Source organism: Plecotus auritus (genome assembly GCF_963455305.1).
Source record: "Plecotus auritus genome assembly, chromosome: X".
NCBI classification, from domain to species: Eukaryota; Metazoa; Chordata; class Mammalia; order Chiroptera; family Vespertilionidae; genus Plecotus; species Plecotus auritus.
In genome coordinates, this window is record NC_137784.1 from 37656947 (window position 1) to 37681786 (window position 24840).

At 40.2% G+C, this 24840-nt stretch overlaps 1 protein-coding gene across 1 annotated transcript in view; it reads left to right on the plus strand.

Annotated features, from left to right (window-relative positions):
* BRWD3 (bromodomain and WD repeat domain containing 3) overlaps nucleotides 1-24840 on the plus strand; it is a 173030-nt gene that overhangs the window by 20602 nt on the left and 127588 nt on the right. The window contains exons 5-6 of the mRNA XM_080653837.1: nucleotides 11647-11797; nucleotides 13855-13953. Coding sequence (XP_080509963.1) covers nucleotides 11647-11797; nucleotides 13855-13953 — 250 coding nt within the window. The remainder of the gene's footprint in view (nucleotides 1-11646; nucleotides 11798-13854; nucleotides 13954-24840) is intronic.

The window sequence follows — 24840 nt, forward strand, 5'->3', positions numbered from 1 at the left end:
CTCTCCCCTCCGCTCCTTCACCAGCAGCAGTGTTAACATGGCAGCGTCGGGAAACATGCAGCTCCTTCTTCTGAGTGGGCGGATTTATATCCGCCCATTCAGTAGAAGGAACAACTTCTCAATCTTCCAGAGGCTCCTTGTAATGCCCGCAGACGCGTCCCCTGACATCACCCTGGGAATGCGTAGACATGTTATCGTGGTGATGTAGGGAGACACGCCCCTGGAGAGCACAGTATCAGAGCATTAGCTAAAAAGGAGACCAACAACACTGTTCCCACTGAAGTTGATGTTTTAAAGACCAAAAACCTTTCAACCCAGTCTACATTGCCATCTACATCTATATCCCGGGCATAATTTGGAAGTTGCACTAAAGAAAATGTTTAATTTACTGTTTACACATTTTGTTCTTTTCTATTTGTTTTAGTTTTAAATTATTTTATTATATTTAAGTTTAATTTGAAAAGCTTTTGTACCTTTCCTTTGTTAGGCAATTATATTTTGCCTTTGCCATCTTCAATATAAGGTATGTTATTGTGCTATGATTCCTCCATTTTTTGAAGTTTCAAATTATAATAATTAGTGTTTACATTCTTCTTGTTAAAATGTTTGAAATGAATAAAACTATTGAAATAAAAAAAAAAAGACCGTACCCTTTTATGTAATGATGTTTACTTTGAATTTATATTAGTTCACACAAACACTCGATCCATGCTTTTGTTCCGGCCCTCCAGTCCAGTTTAAGAATCCATTGTGGCCCTTGAGTCAAAAAGTTTGCCCACCCATGTTCTAGGGGTACATATATTCTTTCTGATTGGTGTTTCAGGCTTCATAGGATATATTCCTAGAAGTGGGATCAATGGGTCAAATGGTAGTTCCATTTTTTAATTTTCTTGAGGAAACTCCACATTGTTTGCCATAGTTGCTGCACCAGTCTGCATTCCCACCAGCAGTGTACGAGAATTCCTTCTTCTCCATATCCTTGCCAGTACTTGTTATTTGTTGATGGTAGCCATTCTGACAGGTATGAGTTGATACCTCATTTTCATTTTAATGTGCATCGCTCTGATGATTAGTCACATAGAGCATCTTTTCATATATATCTTGGCCATTTGTATGTCCTCTCTGGAGAAGTGTCTATTCAGGTTTTCTGCCAAATTTTTATTTTTATTTGTTTATTTATTTTTTTAAAATAAATCTTTATTGTTCAGATTATTACAGGTGTTCCTCTTTTTTCCCCCCATAGCTCCCTTCCACCTTATTCTCCACCCCACCCCATGCCCTTACCCCCCGCCACTGTCTTCATCCATAGGTGTAAGATTTTTGTCCAATCTCTTCCCGCACCCCTCACACCCCCTTCCCAGTGAGAATTGTCAGTCCACTCCCTTTCTATGTCCCTGATTTTATTATATTCACCAGTCCATTCTGTTCTTCAGATTTTTTATTCACTTCATTTTTAGATTCACTTGTTGCTAGGTATGTATTTGATGTCATTTTGTTGTTCATAATTTTTATCGTTACCTTTTTCTTCTTCCTCTTCTTAAAGAAAACCCTTTAGCAATTCATGTAATCTTGGTTTGGTGGTGATGAACTCCTTTAGCTTTTTCTTGACTGTGAAGCTCTTTATCTGACCTTCAACTCTGAATGATAGCTTTGCTGGGTAGAGTAATCTTGGTTGTAGGTTCTTGCTGTTCATCACTTTGAATATTCCTTGCCACTCCCTTCTGGCCTACATAGTTTCTGTTGAGAAATCAGTTGACAGTTGTATGGGTACTCCCTTGTAGGTAACTAACCGTTTTTCTCTTGCTGCTTTTAATATTCTCTCCTTGTCTTTTGCCCTTGGCATTTTAATTACGATGTGTCTTGGTGTGGTCCTCTTTGGATTCCTCTTGTATGGGGTTCTCTGCACTTCCTGGATTTGTAAGTCTATTTCTTTCACCAGGTAGGGAAAGTTTTTGGTCATTATTTCTTCTAATAGGTTTTCAATATTTTGCTCTCTGTCTTCTTCTGGCACCCCAAAAATTCAGATGTTGGTATGCTTAAAGTTGTCCCAGAGGTTCCTTACACTATCTTCATATTTTTGGATTCTTTTTTCTTTTTGTTTTTCTGGTTGGGTGTTTTTTGTTTCCTCATATTTCAGATCTTTGGTTTGATTCTTGGGGTCCTTTGATCTACAGTTGATTTTCTGTATATTCTTTATTGCAGACAGTGTATGCTTAATTTCTGACTGGTCCTTTTCAATTTTTTTGGTAGTCTCATTAAGGTCCTTGAAGGTCTCACTAAGCTCCTCGGAGGTCTCATCAAATTTCTCAAGCGGTTTTTAGAAGATTCTTGAGTAACCTTATAAATGTAGTTCTGAACTCTATGTCGTCCAGTAGTTTGCTTTCCTCCATTTCTTTCATTAGTGACATGTTTCTTTGTCTCCGCATTTTGCTGCTTCCCTCAGCTTTTCAGCGCTTGTGCACATCTCAATTCTCTTTTCTCTTTCCTTCTAGTTGTAGAACTTCCACTCAGCCAGCTTTCCCGTTGTTCTGGTGATAGATGTTTTGTCTTTTAATTGTAGTTTTGAAATTGTTGTGCGAGGCAGCAGTTTAGGTGTTTACCTATGCCGCCATCTTGGATCCTCCCTCTGCCAATTTTTTAATTGGGTTGTTTGTCTTCCTTTTCTTAAGTTGTATGAGTGCTTTATTAAATATTTTATCCATTTTGAGTTTATTCTTGTGTTTGGTGTAAGTTGTTGGTTTAGTTTCATTTTTTTACATGTACTTGTCTAATTATCCCAACACATTTACTGAAGAGACTGTCTTTATTCCACTGCATGCTCTTGCCTTGATATCTGTTTTTCTTTTCTGTTCTATTTATCTGTTTGCCTGTTATTGTGCCAATACCAGGCTCTTTTAATTACACTGGGTTTGTATTATAACTTGACTAGAGGCCTGGTGCACAAAATTCGTGCACGGGGGGTGTGTCCCTCAGCGCAGCCTGCACCCTCTCCAATCTGAGACATCCCGCTCACAATCCAGGACTGCTGGCTCTCAACTGCTCGCCTGCCTGCCTTCCTGATAGCGCCTAACTGCTTCTGCCTGCCAGCCTGATCAACCCCTAACCCAGGGGTGGGCAAACTTTTTGACTCGAGGGCCACAATGGGTTCTTAAACTGGACCGGAAGGCCGGAACCAAAGCATGGATGGAATGTTTGTGTGAACTAATATAAATTCAAAGTAAAGGAGTGGAGGGGAGAGTAAGAGAACCCTCTGCTCTTTCGGCTCCGCGGGCCGGATAGAACAGCCGAACGGGCCAGATCTGGTCCTTGGGTCGTGGCTTGCCCACGGCTGCCCTAACCACTCCCCTGACAGCCAGATTGATGCATAACTGCTCCCCTGCCAGCCTGTTTGCCCCAACTGCCCTCCTCTGTAGGCCTGGTCACCCCTAACTTCCCTCCCCTACAGGCCTGGTCACCCCTAAGTGCCCTCCCCTGCAAGCCTCCCCTCAACTGCCCTTCCCTGCAGACCCGGTCGCCCCCACCTTCCTTCCTCTGCCAGCCTGGTCACCCCTAACTGCCCTCCCCTGCAGGCTTGATCGCCCCCAACTGCCCTCCCTTGCAGGGCTGGTCCCTCACAACTGCCCTCCCCTGCTTTGTAGCCTTGAGTGGAGCCAAGCCTTCTGCTCGCTCTGTGGCCGTAGCCAGTTTTGTTGGGATTTATTTATCTTCTTCTAGAGGCCCGGTGCACGAAATTCGTGCACGGGGTTGTGTGTCCCTCAGCCCAGCCTGCACCCTCTCCAATCTGGGACCCCTCGAGGGATGTCCGACTGCCCGTTTAAGCCTGATCCCGGTGCGATCGGGCTTAAATGGGCAGTCAGACATCCCTCTCACAATCCAGGACTGCTGGCTCCCAACTGCTCGCCTGCCTGCCTTCCTGATTGCCCCTAACCGCTCTGCCTGCCAACCTGATCACCCCCTAACCACTCCCCTTCCAGCCTGATTGATGCCTAACTGTTCCCCTGCCAGCCTGTTTTCCCCTAACTGCCCTCCCCTGCAGGCCTGGTCACCCCTAACTGCCCTCCCCTGCAGGCCTTGTCCCCCCCAACCGCTCTCTCCTGCAGGCCTGGTTCCCTCCCAACTGCCTTTCCTGGCAGGCCTGGTTGCCACCAACTTCCCTCCTCTGCCGGCTTGGTCACCCCTAACTGCCCTCCCCTGTAGGCTTGATAGCCCCCAACTTTAACCACATGGGGGCAGCCATCATGTGTGTTGAAGTGATGGTCTATTTGCATATTACTCTTTTATTAGATAGGATAGAGGCCTGATGTATGGGTGGGGGCCGGCTGGTTTGCCCTGAAGGGTGTCCCGGATCAGGGTGGGGGTTCCCTTGGGGCATGGGGCGGCCTGGGCAAGGGGCCTGTGGTGGTTTGCAAGTCGGACACGTCCTCTGGCGACCCAAGCGGAGGCCCTGGTATCTGGGGTTTATTTATCTTCTACAATTGATACTTTGTAGCCTGGAGCAGAGCCAAGCCTTCTGCTTGCTCTGTGGCGGCAGCCATTTCTCTTGGAATTTATGTATCTTCTATAATTGAAACTTTGTATGCATAAGGGAGGCCTGGGCCGCCCAGGGTGTGCGGAAATCTTGGCTTCCTCCATCGCCGGGGCAACCCTAGCCTCCTGCTCTTTCCATCTCCATGGCTGCGGCCATTTCTGTTTGGGTTTATGTATCTTTTATCATTGAAACTTTGTAGCCTTGAGTGGAGGCCTAGGCCGGCAAGGGCAGATGGAAAGCTTGGCTTCCTCCATTGCCGGGGAAACCCAAACCTCCCTCCTGCTCTCTGTGGCCATAGCCATCTTGGTTGGGTTTATTTGCATATTCGCTCCTGATTGGCTTGTGGGCGTGGCTTGTGGGTGTAGCGGAGTGATGTTTAATTTTTATATTACTCTTTTATTAGTTAGGATAATTGAAACTTTGTAGCATTGAGTGGAGGCCTGGGCCCGCCAGGGTGTGCGGAAAGCTTGGCTTCCTCCATCGCCAGGGGCAACTCAAGCCTCCTGCTCTCTCCAGCTCCGTGGCTGATGCCATTTTTGTTGTGATTTATTTATCTTCTATAATTGAAACTTTGTATCCATGAGTGGAGGCTTGGGTCCACCAGGGTGTGCGGAAAGCTTGGCTTTCTCCATTGCTGGGGAAACCCAAGCCTGCCAGCTCTGTGGCCGCAGCCTTTTTGGTTGGGTTAATTTGCATATTCACTCCTGATTGGATGCTAGGCGTGGCTTGTGGGTGTAGAGGAGGTATGGTCAATTTGCATATTACTCTTTTATTAGATAGGGTATCCGGTATTGTGATCCCTCCAACTTTGTTTTTGTTTCTCAAGATTGCAGAAGCTATTTAGTGTCTCTTTTCATTCCATTTAAATTTTTGGAGAGTTTGTTCTAGGTCTGTGAAATGGTTTTAAGATGTCTTCTGTGTATAATATCATGTCATCTGTGAATAAATGATAGTTTTACTTCTTTTCCAATTTGGATGCCTTTTATTTCTTCTTTTGTCTGATTTCTATGGCTATGGATTTCAGTACTATGTTAAATAAAAGTGGTGAAAGGGGATATCCCTGTATTTTTCCTGTTATTAGGGGGAATGGTTTTAGTTTTTGCACATTGAATATGATGTTGGCTGTAGATTTGTCACATGTAGCTTTTAATATGTTCAGGTATGATCCCTCTATTTCCACTTTGCTGATAGTTTTTATAAAAAATGGTTTTGGTGCCCAGCCGACATGTTTAAGTGATTGAATGTCAACCTATGAAACAGGAAGGTCTTGGTTCAATTCCCGGTCAGGGCTCATGCCCGGGTTGCGAGCTCAATCCCCATTGTGGGGCATGCAGGAGGCTCTCTCATCATTGATGTTTCTATCTCCCTCTCCCTTTCTGAAATCACTAAAAAATTTTAAAAAATGGGTCTTGGATTTCATCTCTTTTTCTGCGTCAATTGATATCATCATGTGATTTTTGTTTTCCAATTTGTTTATGTGATGTATCACATTTACTGATTCGCGAATATTGCACCAGCCTTGCATCTCTGGAATAAATACAACTTGGTCATGTTGTATGATCTTTTTAATATATTGCTGTATCCAATTTGCTAATATTTTGTTGAGGATTTTATTCTCTATGTTCATTAGGGATATGGTAGTGAAATTCTCTTTATAGTCTTTATCTGTTTTTGGAATTACCATAATGCTGGCCTCCTGAAAAAAAACTTAGTTTTCCTTCCTCTTGGATTATTTTTGGAATAGGTTGAGAATAGGTGTTATAATTCTTTTTGAATATCTGATAAAACTCCCCTGTTAAGCTGTCTTGGCCAGGGCTATTGTTTGCTAAGAGTTTTTTATTACTGCTTCAATTTCACCAGTTTTTATCAACCTAGTCAAGTTTTCTGATTCTTCCTGTTTCGGTTTTGCAAGGTTGTATTTTTCTAGTAATTTGTCCATTCCTTCCAGGTTGTCCAGCTTGTTGGCATATAGTTTTTCATAGTATTTTCTGACAATCCTTTGTATCTCTGTGGAGTCAGTTGTTACTTCACCTCTTTTATTCCTGAGTTTGTTTATTTTGCTCTTCTGTATTTGTTTCTTAATGAGTCTGTCTAAAGGTTCATCAATCTTGTTTGTTTTTTCAAAGAACCAGCTTTTCGTTTCATTGATTTTTTTGGTATGCTTTTTAGTCTCTATGTCATTTATTTCCTCTCTGATCTTTATTATTTCCGTCCTTCTACTTACTCTGGGCTTTTCTTGTCATTTTCTTTCTAATTCTTTACGTTGTAGGGTTAGATAGTTTATTAGAAGTTTTTCTTTTTTTTGAGGTAGGCCTTTAGTGCTATGAACTTCCCTCTCAGGACTGCTTTTGCTGTGTCCCATTGATTTTGGCTTGTTGCGTATTAACTTTTATTTGTTTCCAGGAAGTTTTTGATTTCTTCATTGATCTCATTGGTAACTCATTCATTGTTTAATAACATGCTGTTTAGCCTTAATGTATTTGAATGTTTCTGAGTGTTTTTATTGTAATTGTTCTGTAGTTTCATGCCATTGTGATCCAAGAAGATGGTTGATATGATTTCAATCTTCTTGAACTTGTAGAGATTTTGTGTCTTAACATGTGATCTGTTTTATAGAATGAACCATGTGCACTTGAGAAGAATATATATTCTGTAGCTTTGTGTTGAAATGTTTTGTAAATGTCAATTATTTCCATCTGGTCTTGTGTGTCACTTAGGATCATTGTTGATTTTTTTTTTTTTTTTGTCTCTCAGATCTATCCAGTAATATCACTAGGGTGATAAAGTCCCCTATTAGGATTATATTGCTGTCCATCTCTCCCTTAAAATCCTCCAGAAGTTTTTTTTATATGTTTATTTGCTCCTGTATTGGGTGCATATACTGGTATGTTTACCAGACTTATATCCTCTTTTGGTATTGATCCCTTTAGTATTATGAAGTGGCCTTCATTGTCTCTTTTATGGTCTTCGTTTTGAAGTTTCTTTGTCAGATTTGAGTATTGCTACCTGTTTTGTTTTGTTTTTTCATTTCCATTTGCCTAGAATTTTTTTTTCATCCTTCACTTTCATTCTCTGTGAGTCTTTTTTACTGAGATGGGTCTCTTGTAGACAGCATATATATGGTTCATGTTTTGTTATCCATTCAGCTACCCGATGTCTTTTGATTGGAGCATTTAAAGTTATTTTTTTTAAATATATGTTACTGATTTTTTACAGAGAGGAAAGGAGAGGGATAGAGAGTTAGAAACATCACTGAGAGAGAAACATCGATCAGCTGCCTCCTGCACACTCCCCACTGGGGATGTGCCCGCAAACAAGGTACATGCCCTTGACTGGAATCGAACCTAGGACCCTTCAGTTTGCAGGCGGACGCTCTATCCACTGAGCCAAACAGTCAGGGCTAAGGTTATTTTTGACAGGTATTTATTTGTTGCTATTTTTAAAAAATTCAATAAATCTTTATTGTTCAGATTATTACAATTGTTCCTCTTTTTCCCCCCATAGCTCCCCTCCACCCGGTTCCCACCTCACCCTCTGCCCTTAAACCCCCCACACTGTCCTCATCCATAGGTGTACGATTTTTGTCCAGTCTCTTCCCGCACCCCCACACCCCTTTCCCCCCGAGAATTGTCAGTCCACTCCCTTTCTATGCCCCTGATTCTATTATATTTACCAGTTTATTCTGTTCATCAAATTTTTTATTCACTTGATTTTTAGATTCACTTGTTGATAGATATGTATTTGTTGTTCATAATTTTTATCTTTACCTTTTTCTTCTTCCTCTTCTTAAAGAATACCTTTTAGCGTTTCATATAATACTGGTTTGGTGGTGATGAACTCCTTCAGCTTTTTCTTATCTGTGAAGCTCTTTATCTGCCCTTCAATTCTGAATGATAGCTTTGCTGGGTAGAGTAATCTTGGTTGTAGGTTCTTGCTATTCATCACATTGAAAATTTCTTGCCACTCCCGTCTGGCCTGCATAGTTTCTGTTGAGAAATCAGCTGACAGTCGTATGGGTGCTCCCTTGTAGGCAATTAACTGTTTTTCTCTTGCTGCTTTTAATATTCTCTCTTTGTCTTTTGCTCTTGGCATTTTAATTATGATGTGTCTTGGTGTGGTCCTCTTTGGATTCCTTTTGTTTGGGGTTCTCTGCGCTTCCTGGATTTGTAAGTCTATTTCTTTCACCAGGTGGGGGAAGTTTTCTGTCTTTATTTCTTCAAATAGGCTTTCAGTATCTTGCTCTTTCTCTTCTTCTGGCACCCCCATAATTCGGATGTTGGTACACTTGAGGTTGTCCCAGAGGCTCCTTACACTATCTTCAAGTTTTTGGATTCTTTTTTCTTTTTGCTTTTCCACTTGAGTGTTTTTTGCTTCTTTGTATTTCAGATCTTTGACTTGATTCTTGTGGTCCTCTAGTCTGCTGTTAGGTCTCTGTATAATATTTTTTATTTCAGTCAGTGTATGTTTAACTTCTAGTTGGTCCTTTTTCATATCCTCGAGGGTCTCACTAAATTTATCGGCCTTTTCTAGGAAATTCTTGAAAAACCTTATAACTGTGGTTTTGAACTCTATATCCAAGTGTTTGTTTTCCTCCATTTCTTTCATTTGTGATCTCTTTCTTTGTCTCTGCATTTTCGCTGCTTCCCTGAGTTGGTAGAGTAGCTTTGTTTGCTAGGTGTCCTATAGGGCCCAGTGGCTCAGCCTCCCCAGTTCCTGAGGTGGACACTCTTGGTGCACCCCTTTGTGGACTGTGTGCACAGCCTTGTTGTAGTTAAGTCTTGATTGTTGTTTGTGTCACTGGGAGGAATTGATCTCCAGGCCAATTGGCTGTGAGGATCAGTTGTGTCTATGCTGGGAGAACTTCTGTGCTGGAGACACCCTTATGAGACAAGACTTGCAAAATTGCAAAAGCCTCTGTGCTCAACTTGGATGGGGCGGAGTCTCAGGGCGGAACAGATAGCCTTGGCTTCCCGTCAGCCCTGCCCTATGAGGCCCCTGGGTCTCAGTGTCCCTCTGTAATCACTGCAAGCACTTCTGAGAGAAAGCCGCCCTTGAGTTTTGCCTGCTGCCAGACAGTCCAGTTTCTCCCTGAATGAGTCTGGGTCCCCAGAGTCTCCCCTGGAACTGGAGTTCAGCGCAGTTGGGAGCTTCCGTTTCCCTCCCGCTTGATAAAGCCAGCCGCGCTCTCAGTAGTCAGTCCTCTCTGCACGCGTGCGCACCTCTGGACCTCTGCCTTCCGCAGCTCCCTTGAGTCTCAGTGTGCTTTTCTCTTTTCCTGTCCGTACAGATTCCCCCCGAATGAGTCTGGGTTCCCAGTGTCTCGCCCGGAACTGGAATTCAGCGCAGTTGGGGGCTTCTGTCTCCCTCCCGCTTGAGAAAGCTAGTCATGCACTTAGCTGCCAGTCTTCTCCGTGCTCGTGTCTCTCTACCTCAGCCTTTTGCAGCTCCTCTGAGTCTCTATATGCTTTTCTCTTTCCTTCTAGTTGTATAATTTCTACTCAGCCAGCTTTTCTGTGGTTCTGGATGATGTCCGTTTTGTCTTTTAGTTGTAGTTTTGAAATTGTTGTGCGAGGCAGCAGTTTAGGTGTTTATCTATGCCGCCATCTTGGTTTCTCGCTATTTTTATTCTGTATGCCTGTGTTCCACCCTCTCTCTCTATTTCTTCTTCTTACAATAGTCCTTTGTGCACTTCTTGCACTGCTGGTTTGGTCTAATAAAGTCATTTAGTTTTTTATTTTTGTTTTTTTTTCTGTGAACCTCCTTATTTCACCTTTAATTTTGAATGATATACTTGCTGAATAGAGTAGTCTTGCCCTCAGTTCCTTGCTTCTCATTATTTTGTATATGTACTGCCTCTTCCTGGTTGTCTGACGTGTTTATATTGAGAAATCAGTTGACAGTGTAATGGGAACTACTTTCTATCCCTCTACGGCCTTTAAGATTCTTTCTCTTTAACGTTTGCATTTAATTATGATGTGTCTTGTGGTGGGTCTTTTGGGGTTCATCTTGATTGGGACTCTGTTTTTCCTGTGCTTGTATGACTTTTTTTCCCCACCAGGTTATGTTTTCTGTCATTATTTCTTCAAACAAGTTCTCTATTCCTTGCTCAGATTCTTCTCCTTCTGGGATCCTTTTGATGTGGATGTCATTAGGGTTCATGTAATACCATGGCTCCCTTATACTTTCCTGCTTGTTAAGTGTTTTTTGTTTTTTTTCCCAATTGCTGCTCTGAATGGGTGTTTTTTCTTACCTTGTCTTCTAATATGTTGATTCGGTTCTCAGCTTCTTCTAGTCTACTGTTGAATCCTTCCAGTGTATTCTTTATTTCAGCTCTGTCATTCTTTATTTCTAATTGATTGTGATTCAGGGTTTCAACCTCATCTTTCATGCTGTTTTTTTTTAATTCCTTATAGATCTCATTAATTTCCTTGTAGTTCTCACTAAGTTGTTTGAGCATCCTAATAACCATTACTTTGAATTCTTTATCTCACAAATTGCTTACATCAATTTCATTTAGTTCCTTTTGTGGGATACCTGGTCACCAAGAAGGCAGGCCCATGTGTCTGGTGGGGAGGGTCCAGTCATGGCTACTGGCCAGTTGCCAGATGACAGTGCCATTTGTCTAGAGGAACTGGGCCAGGAACAATGCTTAGTGGTGGTAGGTCTGTGCATCTTGAGGTGTTGGGTCCCAATGGCAGGACTGGGTGCATTACCTCAAGGCACCAGTCATTCAGGGTATGCTGGGTCAGTGGCAATTTCCCTCACCCCGGTTCTGCCTTCTGCCATGTTGGTTTTCCTACCAAGTAATACCTTTTGTTTTCATTCTTATCATTTAAATAGAATCTATATCCTCTGATTATTGAACAGTTCATTACTACTGGATAAACCAAGTACTAGAGTGCTGTGTCCTATAAATATATTATTATTTAAGTTATACTATTTAAAATTTTGTAGCTGTTTCTTATATTTTGTTGACATATTACATATTCAAAATATTATTCTTAAAATTTAATGTACTTAAAATTGGACTTTGTTTCATGATAGAACAGTTTGGTAATGGAATAGATTAATGTTTTTAAAACAAATTTGTTTTCCTGTATTTTATTTATGGTTTTTAGGTGGCAGCCAATGCACACATTCCTCCAGACTACCTCCTTAAAATTTGTGAGCGGATTGGTCCCATACTAGATAAGGAGATCCCTCAGAGTGTTCCTGGGGTACAGACATTGCTCGGTGTTGGTCGGCAGTCTCTGTTACGGGATGCCAAAGGTAAGATTTTCTGTTTTCTGAGTTGTGAGTAGAGAACAGTATATTTTTAAGTTAAGTAAATGTTTGCAAGCTTTTCTAAGTACCAAATTTTTCTAGTACAAATAAATTTTTAGAGACCTAAAAGGAGTCCTTTTTTGTAAAACAATAGAGGTAAAGGATATAAAATCTTTGTAATACTCTGGAATAGAGATCTTAAAAGATTGCTGCTCTGATTAGTATAGTATAAACTACATTTCAATGTTTTTAATATTTAGGAGTCTTGATATCATCCTAATCACATAGAATATTTTAAAACAAGTAAATGAAAATTATGTTATGTAAAATTATAATTAAAATATTTATTTTTTAAAATTATTATTAAGTATTTTTAAAATTGATTTTTTTGAGAGAAAAAAAATAAACAAACACTGCTATGAGAGGGGATCATCGATCTGCTGCCTCCTTCCTGCACATCCCCTACTGGGGATTGAGTATGCAACCCAGGCATGTACCCTGACCGGAAGTTGAACTGGTAACCTTTCACTGCATGGGTCAGTGCCCATCCATCTGAGCAACACCAGCCAGGGCAATTTTTAAAATTACTTTTTAATTTTAGCAGTTCCTTTCTGTAGGTCCATTGTTTTATTAATTGTTTATTTTTTTTTCTTATTATTTGCCTATTTCCTGTATTAACTCTTTTTATTTTCTGAGAGTTGATAAATATATACTTCAAATACATTACTATTATTGATTTTTTAGAAAGAGAGCAAGTGGGGGGGAGAGAGAGAGAAATAAATAAATTTGTTGTTTCAAATATTTACGTATTCATTGGTTGATTCGGACCCCAGATCAAACCCACAACCTTGGCATATCAGGACAACACTCTAACCAACTGATCTACAGGGCCAGAGGCTGTTAATTGTTTAAATGATCGAAAACATGCTAGAGGGCTTAAGGGGTTTTATTCCTCAGCTTTATTGAGGTATAAAAATTGACAATATTGTATATTTAAAAAATACAGTTAAGCATATCAACCCATCAGTACCTGTTCAATACAGTTTCTCTCCCACTGTTTTTTTTTTTTTTTTTTCAGTCTTTTACATATTTTTCTTAAATTTTTACATGGAACCCTAATATATAAAATATATAAAATAGTGTTTTATGAACATAGACATATGAAATTACATGTTAAGGATACCTCTTAGTGTGATAAATACTTCAGGTCTAGCAACCAATTTATTTCTGTTTTGTATTATTAGCATAATGTTGTTTAAGATCCTAATATACAAGTATAAATAGTTGTATAAATGATACCAGTGTTTAAACATCTTATTTTATAATTTAAGGAAATTCTTCAATAAAGTTAATTTGAGGCTTTTAAGAGAGTAGTAGAATATTTTGTTTCAAAGTTGAATTAGAAATATTTATTATGTGCTTTAGTCTTTTGATATAAGCATAAAAGGCAGACAAAAAACACAACTATTTATAGTCAATTATCATGTGACATGTATTTACCTATTATGGCACAACTGGAAGACACTGCATAACATGAGCATTCACTGAAAACAAATGTTTCCGAATTTAATCTGGCATACATGTATGTAGTTTTGTCCTTACTTATATTGTTTTGTATAAGTAGATATGTATAAACTTAAAGGCAAGAAGGACCAATGTAAACTTAAAACCTTATTAATCTCATGATATTTACATGAGATTCAAATATATGTGTAATAAAAACTTAGGTTCTAGATCTGCACAGAAATAAAATATCCTGATGATATATTAAGGTACTGGTATTCACTAGTCATAATGTATGTGGTTTAAAACATAATTAAATACATGCATTATATTTTTATTTTGGCTTTAGCAATTACAAAATCTATTTTCCAAAATTTATCTTTATTGTTGAAAGTATTACAGATGTACCCTTTTTTCCCCATTGACCCCCTCCACCTTAGGAAGAAATATATTTTAACAAATTAAATTGAAATTAGACATTTGCCTCAGAAGTGCAGTTAAAACCAAAAAACCAAAACACTGTTCTACTCCTTGACTAATCTTTGAATCTTTTTGTATAGACTGTAAGAGTACACTATGGAATGGGTCCGCTTTTGCAGCTCTACATAGAGGCAGACCTCCAGAACTACCTGTAAATTATATGAAACCTCCAAATGTGGGTGAGTAATGTCCATGTGAGTTATAAACATATTTTTGATTTGTTCCTTCCTGAACTCATTATAAAGCCAATAAATAGGTACAAGAATTAAATTTGAGGTATAAACAAACTGTTTACATTCTTGAATTTCATGGTGGTTCCACATTTTTTAAATCATTTTTACCTAAAGCAAATTTAATCATATTTTTGTAAAAGGTTAGCTCATGTTTTCCTTTCTTTTTTGCCTTCCTTCCCTCCCTCCCTTCCCTCTCTCTCTCTCTCTATCTCTCTCTCTCTCTTTCTCCTCCCTTCCTTTTTTTCTTCCTTCCTCCCTTCCCTCTCTCCGTCCCTCCCCCCCGCCTCCCCCTCCCTTATTTCCTCCTTCCTTCCTAGCAGAAGCATTTTTATATCTTCAGGTGTTTTTAACCATATGGATGACTATTTACATATCTATCTGTTGAACTCAACGATTTTACAGGGATCTATGTAAATATAGCTTTCAGAAGGTAATAAAAATTTTCTGAAAGTCACATGTCCTATTTAGAATATTTCTGAGTTTTCTCTAGTGACTACTATGAAGAAATACTAGTAGTGGTTCCCAAGGAGGTCTAGCTACAGAACCATTTATAATAAAGTTAAATTTTAAAGAATGTGTAAAACAAAGCAGCTGGGTGAGTAACTGTCACTCTTCTTCCCTATTTTCTCTCTTTTAAAAATTTATTTTATACAGTGCCTAGAGAATAGTCCTTAAATTCAAGTTGAAAAATAAGAATACTTTTTAAAAGGTATACTAGCTTTTAGAACTTATTTACCCTAAGAGATTAAATAAATTTAGGCTAGAGATAATTTTAAAATATATTTAGACAAATCATTGATAAAGATTCTTAAGGTTTATTAAAGTAAATTGGATACTTTGATGTATATTGCTAACAATTTTTCATAGCCTGGATATTACTGGGAAAAGTAGAAAATTGGGTTGGGTCTAATTGGACCTAGCGTGTTAAACATTTTTTTTATTTTCCTGGGCAGGCTTTTACCCTCCAGTGTTGTCCAGTATTCACTTTTATTCATAATTAAGTTATTAAATTTAATTGGAATATATTTTATTATTCATTCATTTATTTTTGTTCAAAAGTTATATTCTTAGCCACAATATCAACATTTTCAGTCATCACATGTGAAGCACTGAAGAGTAACCGTCTTTCTTTCCTTCCCTTTTTAAGAATTCTTTTTAAAATTTTTTTTCTTTATTGATTAAGGTGTTACATATGTGTCCTTATTGCCCCATTGCTCCCCTCCCCACTCATGCCCTCACCCCCCTGTTGTCTGTGTCCATTGGATAGGCTTATATGCATGCATACAAGTTCTTTGGTTGATCTCTCCTCCTTACCTCCACCCTCCCCTACCTTCCCTCTGAGGTTTGATGGTCTGATCCATGCTTCTCTGTCTCTGGATCTGTTTTTGTTCATCACTTTATGTTGTTCATTATATTCCACAAATGAGTGATATCATGTGATGTTTATCTTTCTCTGACTGGCTTATTTCACTTAGCATAATGCTCTCCAGTTCCATCCATGCTGTTGCAAATGGTAAGAATTCCTTCTTTTTTACCGCAGCGTAGTATTCCATTGTGTAGATGTACCACAGTTTTTTAATCTACTCATCTACTAATGGGCACTTAGGCTGTTTCCAAATCTTAGCTATGGTAAATTATGCCTCTATGAACATAGGGGTACATATAGCCTTTCTGATTGCTGTTTCTAGTTTCTTGGGATATATTCCTAGAAGTGGGAGAACTGGTTCAAATGGGAGTTCCATTTTTAGTTTTTTGAGGAAACTCCATACTGTTCTCCACAGTGGCTCCACCAGTCTACACTCCCACCAGCAGTGCATGAGGGTTCCTTTTTCTTCGCATCCTGGCCAGCACTTATCATTTGTTGATTTGTTGATGACAGACATTCTGACAGGTGTGAGATGGTACCGCATTGTCTTTTTGATTTGCATCTCTCCAATGATTAGTGACTTTGAGCATGTTTTCATATGTCTCTTGGCCTTTCTTATGTCCTCTTTCGAAAAGTGTCTATTTAGGTCTGTTACCCATTTTTTGATTGGTTGTTTATCTTCCTTTTGTTAAGTTGTATGAGTTCCCTGTAAATGTTGGAGATTAAACCCTTATTGGTGATAACATTGGCAAATATGTTCTCCCATGCAGTGGGCTTTCTTGTTGTTTTGTTGATGGTTTCTTTTGCTGTGCAAAAGCTTTTTATTTTGATGTAGTTCCATTTGCTTATTTTCTCTTTAGTTTCCATTGCCCTAGGAGTGGAATCGGTGAAGAAATTCCTTCGGCATATGTCTGAGATTTTTCTGCCTGTGGATTCCCCTAGTATTTTTATGGTTTCCTGTCTTATGTTTAAGTCCTTCATCCATATTGTTAAGAATTCTTTTAACTACTCATATACATTCAAACTTTTGCTGGTTTTGTAGAGTAAGCATTTTACATTCTGACTTTGATCACTTTGTTACTCTTACAGTAATTGTTAAGGAATTTTAGTGTCCCTGGCATTGATGCTTTCACAGTCTTAAATCTACCATGTTATTTGGGAAGGAGGTATTACAATAGGTATAAGTCAGTCAAGATGTATTTTCATGTAGAATAGTAGTTCCCCATGCTCCCACTCCCCCCCACTGCCCCATCCATGGGGGATATGTTCCAAGACCCCAGTAAATACCTGAAACTGCAGGTAGTATTGCACCTCACACACACACACACACACACACACACACACACACACACACACACACACACTGTGTTTTTTCCCTATACATACATAGCTTTTCAATTAAAGGAAGCACTTTATGGTTTCTCTTTGGCATATCTGAATTGCTAGCATCACCACTCTTGTGCTTTGGGAGCATTATTAAGTAAAATAAGGGTTACTTGAAAACAGGCGCTGTGATACCAGGACAGTCCATCTGATAACCTAGACGGCTACTAAATGACTAAGTAGCAGGGGAGTGTATACAGTGTGGATACACTGGACAAAGTGATGATTCATGCCCCTGGCAGGATGGGGCAGGATGGCAAGAAACTTTATCACACTACTCAAACATCACTTAATTTTAAACTTCTGAATTGTTTATTTCTGGAATTTTCCATTCAATATTTTCAGACGGTGGGTGACTGCAGGTAACTAAAACTGCAGAAAGCAAAACTGCAGATAAGGGGGGACTACTGTATATTAGCCAAGATACTTAAGTTTAGGATATTTAGAGAGCAGACCTTGATGAAAACTCAGTGGAGTTGTCTAAGAAAATAAGCAAGATAAATATGCAGTCATTTCAGATTTTTATTTGAGACAGTTTTCTCATTGTGGGATACAGTTCTCCACAGTTACTTTAAAATCAGTCAATCTTGAAGTTACTTTTAAAAATATTTTTATTGATTCCAGAGAGAAAGGGAGAATGACAGATAGAAACATCAATAAGAGAGAATCATTGATTGGCTGCCTCCTGCACGCCCCCTACTGGGGATGGAGCCTGCAACCCTAACTGGGGCCCTGACCATGAATTGAACCGTGGCCACCAGGTTCATGGGTCCATGCTCAACTGCTGATCCACACTGGCCCGGCAACAACACTACTTGATAAAAGAGTTCCTTGATCAAATAAATCATTGAGTTTAAAAAATATGTGTGTAGGTCTATTCAGAGCCTTTCATATGCTAATATGGCATTGTGAATCACCTTATGGGGAGCATTTCCAAACCTGATGTGAAACATTCTGAAAATTTTCTGGGCACAGATTTGGAAAGCTGGGTTGTAAACCCTTATTTACAGCAGTAAAACCCAAAGCTCAGAAAAGTATGTGACTGGCATAAACTTGCCTTACACACAGTCTTACTGTAGTAAGGGTCTTCCTGCTGTTTTTCTGTTGAATTCTTATATGGATATATGTAATACTCAGTGCCAGCAGGAAGTAGATCATCACCCTTACTGTTATCAGCAAAGGGGTTGAAAGAGTGGAGGTTCTGGATAGTGGACATACATAGGATTCCTTTTCCTGGGCAGAAGCGGCCTGCAGAAAGAAGGCTGCGGCTCAGAACGTTAAGCTAGGGGGGCTTATGGGAGGTTGCTGATCCTCAGTGGCAGACCAGTGAGTGGGGCCTAATTTTTTTTTCTTTTTATTAAATTTATTGGGGTGACATTGGATAATAAGGTTGTACTATTGAAGTGCTACTGCCTCAAGTACAATGGTGATTTGAAGTGGTGAGACTGGACATCCTTGCCTTGTTCTTGATCTTTGGGGTAAAGCAGACAATCTTTCACCATTCATTATGATCGTAGATGTTCTTTATCAGTTTGAGGATGTGTCCTTTTCTTCCTACTTAGCTTCGATATTTTAAAACATAAATAGATATGTCTCATTTATTTTATCCAGTATATTTGGAATTATACGTTATTTCTTGCTCATTTTAACTGTATTTTATGTAGAATAGTGCTACCCACTAACTTTGTGATAATGGAGATGTTCTGTCCTATAACATGGTATCCAAAACAGTAGCCTCTAGCCACATGTGGCTATGGTATCTGAGGAATTAAATTTTTAATTTTTGGAAGATTGAGTAATTTAGTATGCAATAACCACATATGGCTAATGGTTACTATATTGGATAGTGTAGATCCAGAACAATACAGGAACCAGTAAGCAGCTCTCTGGATAGGAGTATAATTTGGTAATAATCTATTGACTAATGATTCATTTTACAAATTTAATTTAGACTGTTTCCAATTTTTGTACTTAGATATTACATTTAGATTTTTCTATTTTGATTTTGTAACTTACTTTAAAGATCACATTGTGACACTTCCTTCCATTGAAAGTTTTACAGTTGTCTTCAGTCAAAATCAATATAATTCTGAGCTTGTCTGGACTCTCCACTATATTAGACTATTTATTCAAATGTTCCCATTCTTTATGCAGTTAATCAGCAATGCTTTTTAGTAATTAAATGAAATGGAGGTGAGGGAGCATGGGGATGAAATTTGGGAGTTAATTCCTAGATTCCATTCTCTAGACTAACTACCATAATACTTTAAATATATGCATACTTAAGTTTTCCAAGGTTGAATTTCCAAGTTCTTATAGGGTAAGAGCAAAGATGTCTATTAACATTATTACAGGTCTAAGCTCCAGTCATGCCATTTCATTAGCTGTTTGCTTGACTAATCAAATTGATTTTGCATTGTGCCAAAATTAAATCAGGAAGAAAATGAACCACATTCAAAACAATATTAATATGTAATGCCACTCAAAAGAAATCCTGGAGCATATGTAATTAGTAATTGTAGTATTGTTTGAGATCTTGCACTACAATCACTAACTACTGTTATTTTGTTAATCTCTTTAAATATTAGTATTTGTTTTGGAAACTTTGTAGTAGTTACTAAAATTTCACACAGGCACAGCTCTTCTCCTGAGCTAGTTTGTTAGTGCAGAAGTAATTTTAAAACTGTTTCATATTTGTTTGAAATGAATATTTGCAAGAACTAGTATAATAGTTCTTATCCATCATGATAGAAGTATCCTAATTCTAAATACTTTTCATGAAATTATCCAAAGGAATGGCATCACAATGGCTTATTCATTTTAGTTTGGGACTGACATTATACCCAAAGAAGAAATATCCATTCTTATTTTTCTAAGCTGAGTCAAAGGCCTAATGTAATAAGACTGTTTTTAAAGTTTTTTTCCCTTTATCTTTAGGATATTTGACATATAGCAACGTCCTGTAGTTTACATTTTAGGTCTATAATTGACACTGCATACAGCTCAGGAGGCTTGCATTACCTCTGTAGCCAAATTAATATTTTTCTGTTGCCATAAAATTCTATTTAGCATTGATTGGCTCTTGATTTATTGTCCATTGTATGGTTATATGTCACACTTAAATCCAGAATTCACATGGAGGTGGGAAACTTGCCTCTTGATGGTATGCAAATAAAAATTGAAATAAAGTAATTTAATTTAAACTTTTTATTTGGTTGAGGTGACTGGGTTTTTGCCAGGATTACTTGTCATCCTCCCTCTTTTATTTTATATAGTTCTTATCTTTTGCCCAGGGTTTGCTTTGTATTGCCTGCTTCCTTTACTTACCACCTTCCTCCTTTTTGTATTCACATAATTGTTCATGAAACAAGCTGCATCTAAAGCCATTACTTTTATGTATTTGTAGAGGAACAAGGGATTCTTATCAAACCTGCAAGTAATTAAAACTGGAATATAAACTGAATCTTTTGTCTGTGCTACATTATGAGAATTCACTAAATATTAAATGAATGTAAGTGCTATAATTGCTGCCACATCCATTTTAAAGGCATTTATTATGGTTTTATACAGCTCATGAATTTCTAGCCCCTTGTATCCATTTCTGGAATCAGTATTGTATTAATATCCTATATAATAAAAGCCTAATATGCAAATTGTCCCCTCAGGCGGTCGTTTGACCAGGAGTTTGACTGCTCACTATGACATGCGCTGACCATGGGGGGAGGCGGGTGTGGAACATGGTGGGCGTCGGCAGTGTGCTGCGACCTCTTGCCGGCTACCTGGGGGTGGGGATGACAGGGACAGAGGTGTGGTGAGAATGCAGGGTATCCACTGAACTTGCTCTCACTCCCCCTGCTACCCTCCCCCAGGACGCCAGGGCTATCGCGCAGGGGAAGCCCCCTGCACTCAGGTGCTGGACATCCATGAGGAGCGCGCCCCACACCTGCGTGGCCTCTTCTGGGTGAGCCTGGCCGTAGCCGCCAGAACCACAGAAAGCTGCTGGGAGAGAGTGTGTTGCCTGCCCGGCTTCTGTGCAGTGCTGCTGGGTGGCCTAGAGGCCCACACTGAACCCCGGCCCTCGGCATCTGGCCATGCTTACCACATCTCTGTGTGGGGACTCAGGCGCCATGACTCAGGCAGAGGGGGGCATGCAGGGGTCCAGGGGCCCAGGTGCTGCCCAGGGCCTAGAGGTTAGCTGGGTCCTGCCCTTCCACACCAGACACTCACGCTTTGATCGCCGGCCAGGCCCAGGGACTGCACCCGTGCACAAATTTCATGTAGCGGGCCTGTAGTTAGGATTAATAATTTTAGTTTATCAATTTGAAATAAAACAGATTTTATTATGAATCTTAGTATCATTGGGGAACCTTTTTTCTGGCAAGGGCCATTGGATATTTATAACATCATTCATGGGCCATACAAAATTATTAACTTAAAAATTAGCCTGCTATATTTGGCCAAACAATTAACTCACCCCTAATGCCTTGGCAGGGCCAGACCAAATGATGTCGCGGGCTGTATATGGCCCATGGGCCGGACGTTCCCTACTCCTGAACTGTGAAATATAATGAAGAATTTCTGTTTAGCCCTATTATGAACATTATTTCCCTTTTCCTCATTATTCCTTTTTAAAAATTCTTTATTGTTTAAAGTATTGCATATAATATTACATATGCCTCCTTTTTCACCCATTGACTTCTCCCCGGACACCTCCACCCCCAGCACATGCCCTCACCCCGCTAGTGCCTGTGTCCATTGGTTATGCTTATGTGCATGCATACAAATCCTTTGGTTGATCTCTTACCCCCCATCCCACCTTCCCCTGCCTTCCCTCTGAAGTTAGATGGTCTGTTCGATGCTTCTAGTCTCTGGCTCTATTTTTGGTCATCAGTTTATGTTGTTCATTAAATTTCACAAATGAGTGAGATCATGTGATATTTATCTTTCTCCAACTGGCTTATTTTGCTTAGCATAATGCTCTCCAGATCCATCCATGCTGTTGCAAATGGTAAGAGTTCTTTTTCACAGTACTTAGTATTCCATTGTTGACATAATATTTTCTTAGTCTATTATTGTCCTTTACTTAATAGGACAACTGCATTTTAACCGATCAGAAGGTTGCATACTAGTATATGCTATTATTCTATTTTCTGATTAAAAAAAATAAAATTGTAAATGTTGACGAAGTGACTTTTTTATAAAAAAGACTAATCCAACATTATTTTAGCCTCTTTAAATATAGCTTTTTTTTTCTGAAAAACTTTGTATTTGAAGATGATATTGATGATTATGGGTGTGGTGTAAGAAACCTGATCTGTGAACAATGGTCTTTTCTGCCTTATGTGTACACTGAGTGGCCAGATTATTATGATCTCTGAATGCATAATAATCTGGCCACTCAGTGTAGATCCTATATAATAAAAGGCAATATGCAAATTGTGCCCTTGACCAGGAGTTTGACGAGCAGGCAGGCCGGCCAACCAGGGGTCGCCTAAGACCATTGGAAAGGTTGAGAACCACTGAACTACTGGTTCTTAGAAGTTGAAAACTTTGCTGCTTTATTGTTTTGAAGTTGTTTGGTGGATTTTATAACATTTCATATTGGCCCGATAGGCATCATATTGGAACATAATTTTAGTAATAATGTCTTTTGTCTTTCATTAACTTTATTAGGCAGGTCTAGAAAAGTTGTGTTGAGTTATTCTTTAAAATAGCTAGACATGCTATTTTACAAAACTTATTGGTAATTTAAATTCTCTGGGTTGCTTAATGGCCTCTATGAATATGAAGTTAGTTTGATCTATGGTTAAAACAATTCATTTTATCTTTCAATGCCATTTACAGAAGAATTGGAGCTATTCTACTTTTATATAATCTATATTAAAGTTTAAAAATTAAAAGTTAGAAAATCACACAAGGGTTTGTGAACACTATGTATAGCATATTATTAGAATATGGGCGATAGATAAAATTACTCGAGTTATGTGACTCATTTTTATTAAAAATCAGATAATATCACCAATTTGTACACTTTGGGTTTTATCTGTAGCTTGATGCCAAGTTGATGATATGCTCTTTCTCTCAGCAAATTTGGTAGTTATCTGGCTTTGGTTAAATACTATATCTTTTAGTATCATTGATCAGATGTTTCCTGTGATATATTCAGTAGAATTCTGTGAGTTATTCATGTTTCTTAGCAGTGAAAGTCTCTTGTGTTTAGTGATTTTATGGTTTAGGCCAGTGGTCGGCAAACTCATTAGTCAACAGAGCCAAATATCAACAGTACAATGATTGAAATTTCTTTTGAGAGCCAAATTTTTTAAACTTAAACTTCTTCTAACGCCACTTCTTCAAAATAGACTCACCCAGGCCGTGGTATTTTGTGGAAGAGCCACACTCACGGGGCCAAAGAGCCGCATGTGGCTCGCGAGCCGCAGTTTGCCGACCACGAGTTTAGGCTAAGAAGTTGTTTCTTTTTTTTCTTTTTGGGGGGCAAGAGGGGCATTTGTCAGTCTTAAATTGCTGGGTCGGTAGGGTAATTTAGTTTCCTTGTTGTTGTTTTTTAAATATATATTTTATTGATTTTTTACAGAGAGAAGGGAGAGGGATAGAGAGTTAGAAACATTGATGATAGAGAAACATCAATCAGCTGCCTCCTGCACACCCCCTACTGGGGATGTACCCGCAACCAAGGTACATGCCATTGACTGGAATCGAACCTGGGACCCTTGAGTCTGCAGGCCAATGCTCTATCCACTGAGCCAAACCAGTCAGGGCTTAGTTTCCTTGTTAAAGCTTCATCAACCAGAGACCACCAGGAATAAGCCTGTAGTCTGACAAAATCAGATTTATTGATTCATAGTGAGGGAGTATACTCCTGAGGAAACTTGGAAGGCCTCTGGATAGAGGAAGGAGGAAAGTGTCTTCTTTTTTAAATGATAACTTCTTATTTATTGAAAGACATCCAGTTGAGAAATCCTATCTAATAAAGAGGGAATATGCTAATTGATCATCACTCAGTCACAAAGATGGCTGCACCCACAGCTGAGGCCAAGTTCCCTTAAGGAGCCTTAACGAACAATCCGCAGAGACCTGAGGCTACGCCCTCCCCCCCCCGCCCCCCCGTGGGGCTTGACAGGGGACCTCAGGTCACGCCCTCCACCCGGAAGGTCTTGACAGGGGACCTCAGGCCATGCCCCCTGCCCTGGTGCCAGGCTGGGGGACCTCAGGCCACACCTCCTGCCTTGGTAACAGACCGGGGGACCTCAGGCCATGCCCCCACCCAGTGGGGCTTGATGGGGACCTGAGGCCTCGCCCCCTGCCCCGGTGCCAGGCCAGGGGACCTGAGGCCACCCCCGCCCCTGCCCAGCAGGGCTTGACGGGAGACTTCAAGGTGTGCTTCCCATCCTTGTGCTGGGCTAGAGGACCTTGGGCTGCTCCCCCCGCCCCAACACCTGGAGAGGGGACCTGAGGCTATCCCCCCCCCCGCCTGGTGGGGCTTGACAAGGGACCTTAGGCCATGCTCCCCACCCAGCGGGGCTTGACGGGGGACCTCAAGGTGCACCCCCAGTGCTGGGTTGGGGGAACTCAGGCCATGCCCCCCACCTAGCGGGGCTTGACGGGGGACCTGAGGCTGTGCCCCCCTCCCGGTGCCAGGCTGAGGGACCTGAGGCTGCGCACCCCTGCCTGGTGGTGCTTGATGGGAGACCTCAGGCCATGCCCCCCACCCAGCGGGGCTTGACAGGGTATCTGAGATTGTGCACCCCCATCAGGCGGGGCTTGACAGGGGACATCAAGGCACGCCCCCCGCCCCATCTGGGGGACCTCAGGCCACGCCCCCTGTCCTGGTGCCAGGCCAGGGGACCTGAGGCTATGCCCCCTGCCCAGCAGGGCTTGACAAGGGTGGGACTGGCCGGGTCTGGATCTAGCCCAATGGGAGGGGGCAGCCGGGTCTGGGTCTCACTCGATTTTGAGGTACATGTGGGTGGTCGGGGACTTGACTCTGGGTCCCCCTTTTAATGTGCTCGAATTTTGTGCATCGGGCCACTAGTAGAGAAATAATTGTTAGAATTTATGACAAATGA